This window comes from Megascapheus bottae, chromosome 8 (genome assembly GCF_031878675.1).
Source record: "Megascapheus bottae isolate mThoBot1 chromosome 8, mThoBot2.hap1, whole genome shotgun sequence".
Classification (NCBI taxonomy): Eukaryota; Metazoa; Chordata; class Mammalia; order Rodentia; family Geomyidae; genus Megascapheus; species Megascapheus bottae.
The window spans coordinates 55,709,339-55,722,595 of NC_143516.1; the positions used below are offsets into that span (position 1 = coordinate 55,709,339).

The window sequence follows — 13,257 nt, forward strand, 5'->3', positions numbered from 1 at the left end:
TAAGGCTCTGAGTTCAGAACAAGTTCATACCCAAGTACTGGCACAAACACAAAGAATAAAGCGCAATATACAGATAATTAAGCCTGGAAAAATAAGAATTCTTGACTATAGAACAGACTTGTAAATAAGCTCATAATCAGTAAACTCAATGTCCATTTTTCCTCATAGCCTGGCTTTGTGTGTAATTCTCTGAAATGGGAGGAGGTATATTAATGAAGATGAGAATGACTCTGAGTTCCTCAAACGTCCTTGCCCGTTTTCCACAATTGGTAAACTAAGTACATAATTTAGTGGAAGTAGTTTGAAATTTAAAATGGACAATAAGTGGCCACTAAATATCATAAATCATATATCACATCAGTTTAAACCCTCATTAAAATATATCTTGAACTTAAACTTAGGCATACATAGCATATGATGCTAGGTTTTCAGTGTTTTGTTGTTTTTTGTTTGCTGTAGAATAGACTGATTTCCTGCTGATATGCCCAGCACTGAGGATTTGGGGGTTTCATGCTAAATAAGCCACACCGGAGCTGCATTTAATATGACTGGAGTGATCGACAGGGTGGAGGAAGAAGATACTACTCTCCCCATATCAATCACAGAACATCATTTAATGCTCACCATTTGACATAGAGCATTTTTTTTGGTTACTCCAGCTTGAATTTAGGACCTTGCACTCTTTTTAGTTTTTTTTTTTTTAAATTCAAGCTGACACTGGCACTTGAGCCAAATCCCCACTTGGCTTTATACTGGTTAATTGGAGATAAAAGTCTTACAGATTTATTTGCCTAGGCTGGTTCCAAACTGAAAGCTCAAGTATCTAGGATTGCAGACATGAGCCATTGATGCTGGCTAACAGTATCTTGTAATCTAGTTAGATAAAAGCACACCAAAAGACAACAGTGCAGTACAGCAGAAACAAATGTAAGTGAATAGGATCACAATCAAGATCCCATGGGAGCTGGAGAGGGAGACTCAGGTCTGCAGCCCTTGAAGCCACTGAAAAGGAGCCAGGACCAAGGGACAGACACATTCATGGCAGCAGCCTTGGCACACCTGACTTTTCCTTCTCTTTCTGTTAAATAACTTTTTGTCTATTGGCAAGCGAAGTCTATCCTGACTGCAGTGGGTCCTTTGACTTTCTCTTCCCCATGTGGGAAAAAAAAACACTGTCATCATTATTTGCACATTTATTTGAATGTTTCTAATATACAAGTGTGTCTGTTAGCATTTTCTACTTTTTCCATCCATTGACAGATGAATTTATTACATTTTTCAACAAAATTTTTCTTGCAGCTGGTTCATGATTTTAGTCATCTTTTTGTCATCTTTTAGTCATCTTTTTGCTAGTCTGAGGCTTGAATTCAGGACCTGAGCACTGTCCTTGGGCTTTCTCAAGGCTAGAGCTCTACCACTTGGGCCACAGCACCACTTCCAGCTTTTCACCATGTGGTACCAAGGAAACAAACCCGGGTCTTTGTGCATGCTAGGAAAGCACTCTACTACTAGGCCAAACTCCTGGTCAAACACTAAAGTCAGAATAAGATGGTCCATTTTATTGACCAATAGCAATGGTCAATATTTTTCTAATTTATAGAAATTTTAGGCTCAAAAGGAAATGTATGTATATCTGATTTATGTACTGTAACTGTAACCCCTCTGTACATCACCTTTACAGTGTTTTTGTATTTTGTTTTTGTCAGTTGTGAGGCTTGAACTCTGGGCCTGGGTACTGTCCCTGAGCTCTTCAGCTCAAAGCTAGTGCTCTACCACTTAGTTGCACTTCCAGTTTTCTGATAGTTAACCAAATAAATTTTTGGAAATAGCTCCTGTAACAGTTTTTTTTTCTGAATCAAAGTTTTGTACAAAACAGAATCCCACTAATTACTTAGACCTAAGATAGAAACATTTCTAACCCATATCACAGGCATTATGTATGATGTGTAAGTACAGTACAACTTGAACGAATTTGACAACTGGAGTTAAAAAGTAAATTAATTTGGTGGTAATTTGGAGTGAAAATAACATTGGAGCTTAATGTGACAAGAGGCCATATTATACCTCCAAAATTACATACATAGTTATAGACAAATAGACATATAGACATCGTACATTCGACATATACACATAGTACATTATCTATTCATAGGCCTTTTTATTCAAAAAAACAATCTCATATTTTATGAGATGGGAAAGTACCTTTTAAAAGTCACAGAAAAGCTCACATTAAAAAATAATTCTTAGGTAGGCACTGGAGGCTCACGCCTGTAATCCCAGCTATTCAGGAGGCTGAGATGTAAGGATCATGATTTCAAAACCATTTTAGGTAGGAAAGTCCATGGAGAATTTTATCTCCAACTAACAAAAAGCCAGAAATGGATCTATGGTTCAAGGGGTAGAATGTCATCCTTGAGCAAAGCAGCTCAGGAACAGTGTCCAGGCCCTGAGTTCAAGCCCCAGGACTGGCACACAAATGGAGGCAGAGGGCGGGGGGGGGGTGAGAACCCAAGCTTCTGAGTTCAAGCCCCAGGAACAGCATGTATACACACACACACACACACACACACACACACACACACACACACACACACACACACAGACTGCTCGTGGAAGGTGGTATATGCTTTCCCCTGGTATCTGTGGCCTGGCTTACACGTGAGGACAGGGTAGTCATGTTGAGTTGTGACAAGGAGTTAGATATCGCACCTGAATGATTCTGTTTAGATTTTCTCTGCCACTATTGCCGTGAAACTGCAGTGCTTGATTATTTAAAAAAAATATCACTTTGCCATATAAAACTTTATAACATGGAATCATAGTTTGGTTATGTACAATTGTAATATTCCTTTAGGAACTATCCAAAGCCCCCCATAGGCTTTCCTTCTCATCCAATGCTAGCTCAACCTAACCATCTGGGATACTACATTGCTGCCAGAACTTTACAAACCAATTACGTGTTCTAGATTTGATCAATTTCTACTTCATACTTCCTGCAACAGCAATTAAAGGTTTTCCTCCAAGAATCTTCTTTTTTTAAATGATTGCAATTATTCATTTTGTATATTGTTGTTTCAAAACTATTTTCTCTGTATCTACTAGCCTTGATATTTTTTTCCACATCATGGGGTTCCCCCAAACACTTCCCTTGAAATAAGGCAATAAACTGGGTTTAAAAAAAATGTTCAGTGTTTCAAAGAAAATAAAGGAAAGCATAAAAACTGGGAGGAAAACTAATACTGTTTGCAGATGTGATTGCTGACAGTTACATGAAAAAATCAGCATACTGAAAATATCAACAGACTCTCAACATACTAATTACTGGAATTAAGAAGATAATTTAGTAAGGTTGCTAAGCAGGAGTTCAATATGCAAGCTTAAGCATCCTCAGGGAAGTAATCAAAACTCAATTCTAAAAAAAAAAATCAGCAGCATAACCAGGTGTCTGTGGCACATGCCTGTAATCCTAGCTACTCAGGAAGCGGAGATCTGAGGATCATAGTTCAAAGCCAGCACAGGCAGGAAAAAGTCTGTAAGACTCTTATCTCTAATAAACTGCTCATAAAAGGCCAGAAGTGCTGGGTGCTGGTGGCTCACATCTGTAATCCTAGCTACTTTAGGAGACTAAGATCTGAGGATTGCAGTTCAAAGCCAACCTGGGCACTAAAGGCCACGAGACTCCTATCTCCAATTAACCACCAGAAAACAGGAAGTGGTGCTGTGGCTCAAGGGTAGGGCAGTAGCCTTGAGCTGAGGAGCTCAGGGACGGCGCCTGCTCCCAGAGTTCAAGTCCCATGACCCCCCCAAAATTCAAAAGCAGAGACTTCAAAACTTCAAAAAAATATCGTGGTTTAAAGTCAGCCTCAGCAGAAAAGTCCATGAACTCTTACCTCCAATTAACCAACCACAACAAAAAAAAATGGAAATGGAGCTTTATTCAAGTAGTAGAACGCTAGCCTTGATCAAAACACACAGGGACAGTGTCCAGGGATGAGTTCAAGCCTCAATACCCACCATTCCCCATACAAAGCTATTATGGAGAAGGATGCATTTCTACCCCATGTAGTTTTTCTTTTTAGCCTTTTATTTTATTTGGTCAGAATTGCTGTATAATTGTGTGTGTAAGTGTAATCACTGGGACTTGAACTCAGGAACTAGGTGGGTACCCCCTCCCTCCTGTAGCTTTTATTTGCTCATAGCTAATCCTCTACCACTTGAATCACAGTTCCACTTCTGGCTTTTGGCTGTTTAATTATAGTTAAGAGTTTCTTGGTTTGTTATCACACAACCCATCAGTACTTGGTGATATGTAATTTTCTCTTTGCCAGTCCTGGGCCTTGAGCTCAGGGCCTGAGCACTCTCCTTGAGCTTTCTCAAGGCTAGAACTCTACCACTTGAGCCACAGTACCACTTCTGGCTTTTTTCTATGTATGTGGTACCAAGGAATCAAACCTGGGTCTCCATGAATGCTAGGCAAGCACTCTACCACTAGCCAAACTCCTGGCCCCAGTGATACATAATGTTTGAAAAATGGAAAGACTTGGAAAAAATATCAAGTGAAGTAAGACAGACCCAGAAAAAATAGATTGCATGGTTTCCCTTATTTCTGGTAGCTAGAATAGGCCTACACATATACAAGTAAACACACTGGGTGTTATGCAAAGTGCAAACAGAATAATGTTTTAAAAAGAATGAGACAAAGGTCAACAAAATAAGTACCAAGAAATGAGTACTTGTGAGTGGGGAGTGTGGGGCTAAGGGGGAAAGGAGCAGAATAATGAAAGGGAAAGGGAGAGAATGCAGACAAGAATTCATCAGATATACCACAGAACTGAGAAGTAGAAGGTAAGGGATGGGCCAAGGTGGTGAAAATGTGGGAGTGGACACGGATCAGGATGCATTGCACATGTACACTGCTTTGTTGAAGGGCAAAAAAAAAAATCAGTACCTAACCTAATATTAAGTAAGATGGGAGCTGGGTGCAGTGGCTCATGTCTGTAATCCTAATCCTCCCTACTCAGGCTGCTAAGATCTGAGGATCACAGTTCAAAGCCAGCCATGGCACTAAAGACTGTGATACTCTTATCTCCAATTAACCACTAGAAAACCAGAAGTGGTATTGTGGCTCTAGGAGTAGGGCAATAGCCTTGAGCTGAAGAGCTCAGGGATAGCACCCTGGCCCAGAGTTCAAGCCCCACAACCAACCAAAAAAATAAACAATAAAAATAAACAATAAAAATATCCTAAAGTGGTGAAGTTTTATAACTGATGTAATAGCAATATAAAATATACAAGGAAAGGACTACTTTATGAAGAAAACTAATTTATTACATAAGAGATTACAAATTCATCTATGTATTATTTCACTAGCTTAATACAATTCCAGTTGGAATCCCAGATGACTTGAGGGTCAACAAGGTTGATTTGTTAAGAACCTTTCATAGCTCAGGCTCTGGATTCAACCAGCAGAAATATTTTGGGTGGAAAAGTATGTGCTGAACATGTACAGGCTTTTTTCTTATTGTCATTCCTTAAAGAATATAACAACCATTTTCATAGTATTTATATTGTACTAGGTAGTATAACTAATATAGAGATGATTTAAGTATGTGTGAGAATATTTGTAGGTCATATGAAAAGTTCTACCATTTTATATAAAGGATTTGAGCCTTCTCAAGATTCTGGTATTCAAGGAATGCCGGACAACAATGAGTAACTGTATTACAAAGCAATAGCAATTACCACAGAGCAACATCACCACAGACACACAAATATAGACCAATGGAACAGATTAAAAGACTATGAACAGACCCATTTAATAGGAAAACTTTTAGTATACTTGATGAGCATCATATTCAGGGGGAAAAGCATACACTTTCCAGTAAATTATGTTAGGAAAACTGGCTCAGAATATAAAAAGTCAAAACCAGAATGCTTTATAATACTGAGAGCTGGAGAAATGGCTCAAGTTGTAGAGTACAAGTCAAGTTCAAATCCCAGTACCAAGTTAGAAAAAAGAAAAGAAGGGAGGAAGGAGGGAATGTTGAATTTCACTATCAGAAAAATACATACAAAAACTACATAATAAAATGACAAATCTTGTCAAATTGTCAAAAATTTCAAACCTAGGTATATGGCAGCAGAATGGGTAATCACTTTGAGAGTAACCCATCAGTTAAGGCAAAGACTTAAACCTACCATTTTGTCCACGCACAGAAGGAGATGAAAAGACAGTGTTGTTGATGCCTTGCCACAGCAGGAGGAAACTAGAAGGCTCTGCAGAACAGCTTGATTCAAAAGATAAAGTACATAGTGTCTGCAGTACATAGTGTTCTGCTCAGTTAGCACAATCGCAGAACAGTGCCAACTACGCTGTCCAGGGTCCTGACCACTGCAGTTCCTTCCCACACATCCTGCACACTAAGTCATTGTTCCCCTCAGCCATGCGCCCTGAATATCCTCTGTGGCCAGCAGGACAGTGCAATTACTGCATGACTCCCTGCAGGCTGGCTTAGTGGTACCGAAACCCATAAGCTTCATAATTTAAACACACACACACACACACACACACACACACACACACACACACACACAGAGCAATATGGGGTTGGAAGTGTGGTTCAGTTGGTAGAATGCCAGCCAATGAATGAAAGTGGTGGCTGGCACCAAGTTCAAGATCCAGCCTCATATCAGAAAAAAGGAATAAACTCAGGAATAATCATTTTCAACCATACAGTTTAAAGACAGGAACCAACCCAGATGCGCAACAGATGAGTGGACCAAAAGAAAATGTGATACTTATACACAATGGAGTTGCACATAGCCACTAGAATAATATGTCATTTTCAAGGAAATGGAAGGACCTAGAACAAATCATGCTAAGTGATGTAAGCCAAACTCTTATGCAGAAGCTATATCTAAAAGAACACTAGGGCATGATGAGTTATACATCACTCTAGGCATTCACACACAGTGAGACCAAAGAAGCATATTCTTAGGGTAGAAACAACAGTGTAATAGTTATGTGCCTATGATCATATAAAATAATGTTTTTTTTTCTGCCAGTCCTGTGGCTTGAGCTCAGGACCTGAGCACTGTCCTTGGGCTTTCTCAAGGCTAGAGCTCTACCACTTGAGCCACAGCATCACTTCCAGCTTTTTCTATGTATGTGGAATTGAACCCGGGTCTTTGTGCATGCTAGGCAAGGACTCTACCACTAGGCCATGCTCCTGGCTCTAAAATGATATTTATCAAATGAATTCTAGGAAATAGGAACAGGAAGTTTTTGTTGTTGTTGTTTGTTTGTTTTGTCAGTCCTGGGGCTTACTCCAGGCATGCGCACTGTCCCTGAGCTGCTCTTGCTCAAGGCTAGCACACTACTACTCAAATCACAGTGCCACTTCTGACTTTTTCTCTTTATGTGGTATTGAGGAATCAAACCCGGGGATTCATGCATGCTAGGCAAGCTCTCCACACCTAAGCCACATTATTTCTTTGTTATTGTCTTGTTTGTTCATTTATCAGTCTTTGATAGGGTAAGTGGAGAGACAAAGGGGTGAAGAAATGCAGCAGTCGTATTCACTAGTCACTGTTGAAAAAGAACCATACAACTTGTGAGTGGGGAGAGGAGGGGAAAACTGGGAGAAAGTGAGGGAAGGAGTGACATTGTCCCTAAAGACAAGTACTCATTACCTGACTGAACTGTACATCAACTTTATACTAACAATTCTAAAAATGATAAAAGAGATGAACTTAATGACAGAGCAAAAGAATGCCCAGCTAAAAGTGAGGGCTGAGAGAGACAGGAGTCACACGGAGCCTGTGGGTGTGACTGAGCAGGACATGCTCTGTATTCATTCTACCATGCTAGGAATCATGCCTGGCACACAATAGGTCCATACTGAGCACATGATTGGCAAATTAAGAACGGGCATAGATGTACACTAACCACATCTTCGGTCCACTTTGTGGCCTTTCCACGTGCTCCAGTTTAAACTTGTTTACTTGCTTTCTAACTCCATGTTATCCATGCTCAATGAGTGTCTTTAATTTTAGATATAAAAACAACGCGGTTTCCATCACTTGAATCCAGAAATATTGTCATTTCAAGTTTTTAACTAAAAGCTTTTATCCTTCAAATTTTGTTTTTGTCTTTAACTCATCAGTGTGATTTGAAATGTTGTTTTATTAAACTTTGTAGATTCATATAGCATGGATTCATTTTCAAGTTGGAATCCCTCCTGAACAATTATAAACACCTTCCTCTGTCCTTGTTTCTGTCTGTACTTGAGAATCATTCTACAGAATAAAAATCTTTTTGTTCCTGGTACTCAGGACCTGGTCTCTGTTTCTTAGGGTTTTTTTTCACTAAAGGCTGGTGCTTGACTACTTGAGTAATAAATACTTCCACTCCTTTTTTTTGTGGTTATTTGGAGATAAGAGTCTCATGGACTTTCTGGCCCATACAGGCTTCAAAATCATTATGCACTGAATTTATCTCCCTGAACAGCTAGGATTACAGGTGTGAGCCACCAATGCCTGGTTTTAGAGTATAACTTTTGAACAAACCACACTTTTAAATGTGATATACTCGTAAAGCATTGAGCTTGCTTACCTGTGAATATGGAATGAGGGTCTCAAATTGCTGGTGAAGTTCCAGTAGCTGGATTAACTCTGCATTCTTCTTGGCCTTTTCTTTGATTAAATTAATAAAGTGTTCAGGATTGTCTGCAAATGAGCATGCAGCCTCTCTGGTATTGAAAGTGTAATAGTTATCTTTATATTTCAAAATTCCAATTGCTGGGTTTCCTGAAAGAACAACAATGGAAATAGGTATGAGAATTGTTACTACTCCTGCTGTTACTAATTTTGGTGCTGGTACTGGTGGCTAAGCATCTTACGCAGCCCAAGTATGTATTATTAAGTGATTCTGTTTATCACAACCCATAGAACTATTCCTCTACATTCCTGGTTTCTTTGCTTGAGAGTGTGTATATACATGTGTACCCATGTGCATGTGTGAGTGTGAGTGTGTGTGTGTGTGTGTGTGTGTGTGTGTGTGTGTGTGTGTGTGTGTAGATGGGATCAAACAGAGCTTTGGACAAGTGCTTTACCTCTAAGCCACATCTCAGTCCACATACTCTTTTTATTATTATTATTATTATTTTGGTTGATCTTGGGGCTTGACTCTGCACCTGGGCATTGTCCCTGAGCTCTTCAGCTCAAGGCTACCACCTTCCCTTTGAGCTACAGTCCCACTTTCAGTTTTCTAGTAGTTAATTGGAGATAAGAGTCTCACAGATTTTAGTGCCTGGGCTGGCTTTTGAATGGTGATGCTCAGATCTCCACCTTCTGAATTGCTAGGATTATAGGCATGAGCCCAGCTTCTATTTTTACTATATCAATTACATTTTTTATGTTGCTAATGTGTCAGTTTATAGTTATATGTATTATTGAATGGTAAGTGTGAAGTTTATATTAAGCTAACTATAGTTTAGATTTTATTTTAGTTTTGTAGTACTGGAATTTGAATTCAGGGCTTCACACTTACTAGTCAAGTGCTCTACCATCTGAATCACTCCTCTAGCCTTTTTTTTGTTCTGATTATTTTTGAAAGAGTGCCCCTGTTCCCTGACTGGCCTGGACTATAGCCTACTAACTGTACTTTCTGCTAGAGCTTGGATGGCAAGCCTGGCACAGAGCATGAGCCACTTGGGGGAGCTTTCCTCCAAAAGAATCATTGGTGCAAGGAAGCGTTTCTGAACAGCAAGGACAGTGTGGTTGGGTCAGTGGGAGCCAGGACAAGGGTGGTGGGCAGTGAAGTAACTGGAGTCATCTGAAAAAGACAGTGATTGTGAACAAGTCATAGCATCCCCTGAGGGTGTAAGTGTGCCAGGTAGGAGGAGGGAAGCCCTACAAAATCCCCATGGGATCATGCAGCTGGTGCTGCCACCTAGAAAGCCATGTAGTAAAAAAAAGATGCTGTCCACAGAAATAAAGTAGTCAGGATTAGCTTCTTCAGGAGAAAATCTGAACTCCTCCTAAAGTCTGGCAAGTCCTTCTACATTCCTCTGTCTTCTTTTCTCTTAGAAGAAAAGGGCTGGGTGCCAGTGGCTCCTACCTGTTATTCTAGTTATTCAGGAGACTAAATTTTGAGAATCCCAGCCCAGGTAGGAAAGTCTGTGAGACTTTTTTTTTTTTGCCAGTCCTGGGTCTTGAACTCAGGGTCTAGGCACTGTCCTTGAGTTTTCTCAAAACTAGCGCTCTCCCACTTGAGCCACAGCACCACTTCTAGCGTTTTCTGTGCATGTGGTACCCAGGAATAAAAACCCAGGGCTGTATTCATGCTAGGCAAGCACTCCACTATTAGGTCACATGCCCAGCCTATGTGTGAGACTTTTAGCTTCAATTTAACCAGTTCAGCATTTTTAGGGGGGGATGGGAGATGGCTTTGAGAACTTTGCTATCTGGGCTGGGCAGGCAACAAAGATTACAGGCATGAGCCAGTGGAACATGTTTCATAATATAGCCATGTTCTACAACACAGCTGATCGATCATCCCTACTCTGAACTGTGAAGTAACCCAAATCAAGAACATTTTGAATGTCTCCCCGATAATGTCCTAAGTGGCAGAGTGTACATGTGACCTGGTCAAAATGCAGGTGCATTAAAAATACTGGATATCTTCGGGTTCTGTATATCCAATGTATACGTAAATATATTAAGATTAGAGCTCCATCCCCAACAAATCTCATTACGAATATGCATATTTATTGAACTCAAAGTACTTTAATATCTGCAATATATCTTATCACAAGCATTGCAGTTGAAGGACATGCAAACTGCATAAACATGCTATCACTTATCACTTGCAATCATGCAAAGGTACCAGGTTGTACTGCATGTATCTTCAATATGGAGACATAGTAGTGTCTTTTCCAATTTACCATCCAATCCCAGGAAGCATTAAAGCATCAACTACTGAGTTACAATGAGCACTGGGTACAGGGGAGGAGCAGCATTATCAGAAATGTACCTGGTAGGAGAAGACCATCTGTCGTGGCAAATGTATACCCACAAAATCCACGATACTGAATTAACAATTTGTCAAAATTTGCTGTGGTTTCTGGAAAAAGCCATTCTAGTTTTCTGATATCCAAAGGTACTCTTTCCTCTAAAATGAAAATAAGTAGGAAAACTTGCATTCATTGAAAAGATTAAACTTTCAAAACCAATTAGTAATGCTTTGTTACAGACATTAGCTTTTTATTGCTTTGCACTTTTTGTGATTGATAAAACCTTGACACAAAACCACATTGTTAGCTAAGCATCAGAGGCTTATACCTGTAGTCCTAGCTATTCAGCAGGCTGAGATTCTTATCTGTAATTTTAAACACACACACACACACACACACACACACACACACACACACACACAACCAGTAGTGGAGCTTTGAGCAAAAAAGTTCACGAACAGTGCCCACACCTTGAGTTTAAGCCCCAGTACCAGCACAAAAGGAACCATAAACATTCATGGAGCATGGCCTAGTGGTAGCGTGTGCACCTAGCAAGCACAAAGCCCTGGGTTTGATTCCCTGGAACCACATACACAGTAAAAACCAGAAGTGGTGCTTTGGCTCAAGTGGCAGAGTGTGAGCCTTAAGCACTTGCCAAAGAGTGTCCTTGGACACTAAAGGACAGTGCCCCAGCTGTGAATTCAAGCCCCACAACTGGCAAAAAAAAAAAATCATAGGGCCGGGAGTTTGACATAGTGGTAGAGCTCTAGCCTTGAGAAAGTCCAAGGACAGTGCTCAGGCCCTGAGCTCAAGCCCAGGACTGGCTAAATAAAAATAAATAAAAATCATAAACCATAAATCACAAAAGAAATCCTGGGCAGAAAAAAACAGTGTCATAAGAATAATAATTCCTTACTTCAAACTCTAACTACACGAGCTAAAATAATAAATATAGCTTGGTACCAGAACAAACAGGCCCAAAGACCAAAGGAACAAAATAGAAGACCCAGAAATAAAGCCACAGATCTATACCCATCTAATATTCAAGAGGATCTATAGCCACCTAATATTTAATAAGCTAAAAACATAGACTGGAAAAAAAAGACAATCTCTATAAGTGTTTCATGTGTGGAAAACTGAACAAGAGCCCTATTTGTCACCTGTACTAATATCAATTCAAAATGGATCAAAGACTTGGATATGAGACCTGTACAACTTCTCAGAACAAGCAAGAACATTCTGAGTAAAGCTCCAGGGGCTCAGCATATCAAGGAAACTCAGAAGTTTCTGCACAGCAAAGGGCAAGCTATTGTCTACTTAACATGCTAAATAGACAACCTATAGAATGTGTGAGAAGATCTTTGCCGGCTATAATCAGACAGTAGCCTAGTATCTAGAATATATGAAGAGCTTAAAAAACTAAACCCTCAAAGAATCAACCACCTGATTAATAAATGAGTGTGCTAAACAAGGCCTTTTCGGAAGAAGTTCAAAGGCTAATAGACACATGAAGAAATCCTCAACAACTCTGGCCATAAAGGAAATGTAAATCAAAACAACATTGAGGGTCCATTTCACCTCAGTTGGAATGGACATTATCAAGAATATAAACAATAACAGATACTTGAGCTGGATTCCCTTATAATCCTAGCTACTCAAGAGACTGAGATCTGAGGATCACAGTTGGAAGCCAGCCAGTGAAGGAACGTCTGTGAGACTCATCTCCAGATAATCACAGAAAAAGCTAGAGTGATGCTGTGACTCAACTGGTAGAATTCTAGAGTACTAGCCTTGTGCTAAAGGAGCCTAGGGACAGTACCCAGGCCCAGAGTTCAAAGTGCAGGACTAACAAAAAAATTAAAAATACAAAAATAACAGATGCTGGTATGGGTGTAGGGGGGAAAGACCCTAATACAGTATTGGTAGGAATATAAACTTGTTCAGAAAGCAGTACAGGGATTCCAAACAAACAAAAATTAAACATATAACTACCCTATAGCTGGCTATGGTGGCTCATCCCTGTAATCTTAGCTACTCAGGAGGCTCAGATCTGAGGATCACAGATCAAAGTCAGCCCAGGCACTGAAGTCTGTGAGACTCTTATCACCAATTAACCACTAAAAAACCAGAAGTGTCACTATGGCTCCTGGGATAGGGTGGTAGCCTTGAGCTGAAGAGCTCAGGGATAGTGCCCAGGCCCAGAGTCTAAGCCCCATGACTGACAAAAAAAAAAAAAAAAAAA

At 39.9% G+C, this 13,257-nt stretch overlaps 1 protein-coding gene across 4 annotated transcripts in view; it reads right to left on the reverse strand.

The window, feature by feature from the left end:
* Cfap206 (cilia and flagella associated protein 206) overlaps positions 1-13,257 on the reverse strand; it is a 45,939-nt gene that overhangs the window by 5,785 nt on the left and 26,897 nt on the right. For all 4 annotated transcript variants that reach the window (XM_090338462.1, XM_090338460.1, XM_090338463.1 and 1 more), the window contains exons 10-11: positions 11,036-11,173; positions 8,615-8,808 (exon numbers count right to left, since the gene is read on the reverse strand). In XM_090338462.1, coding sequence (XP_090194588.1) covers positions 8,615-8,808; positions 11,036-11,173 — 332 coding nt within the window. The remainder of the gene's footprint in view (positions 1-8,614; positions 8,809-11,035; positions 11,174-13,257) is intronic.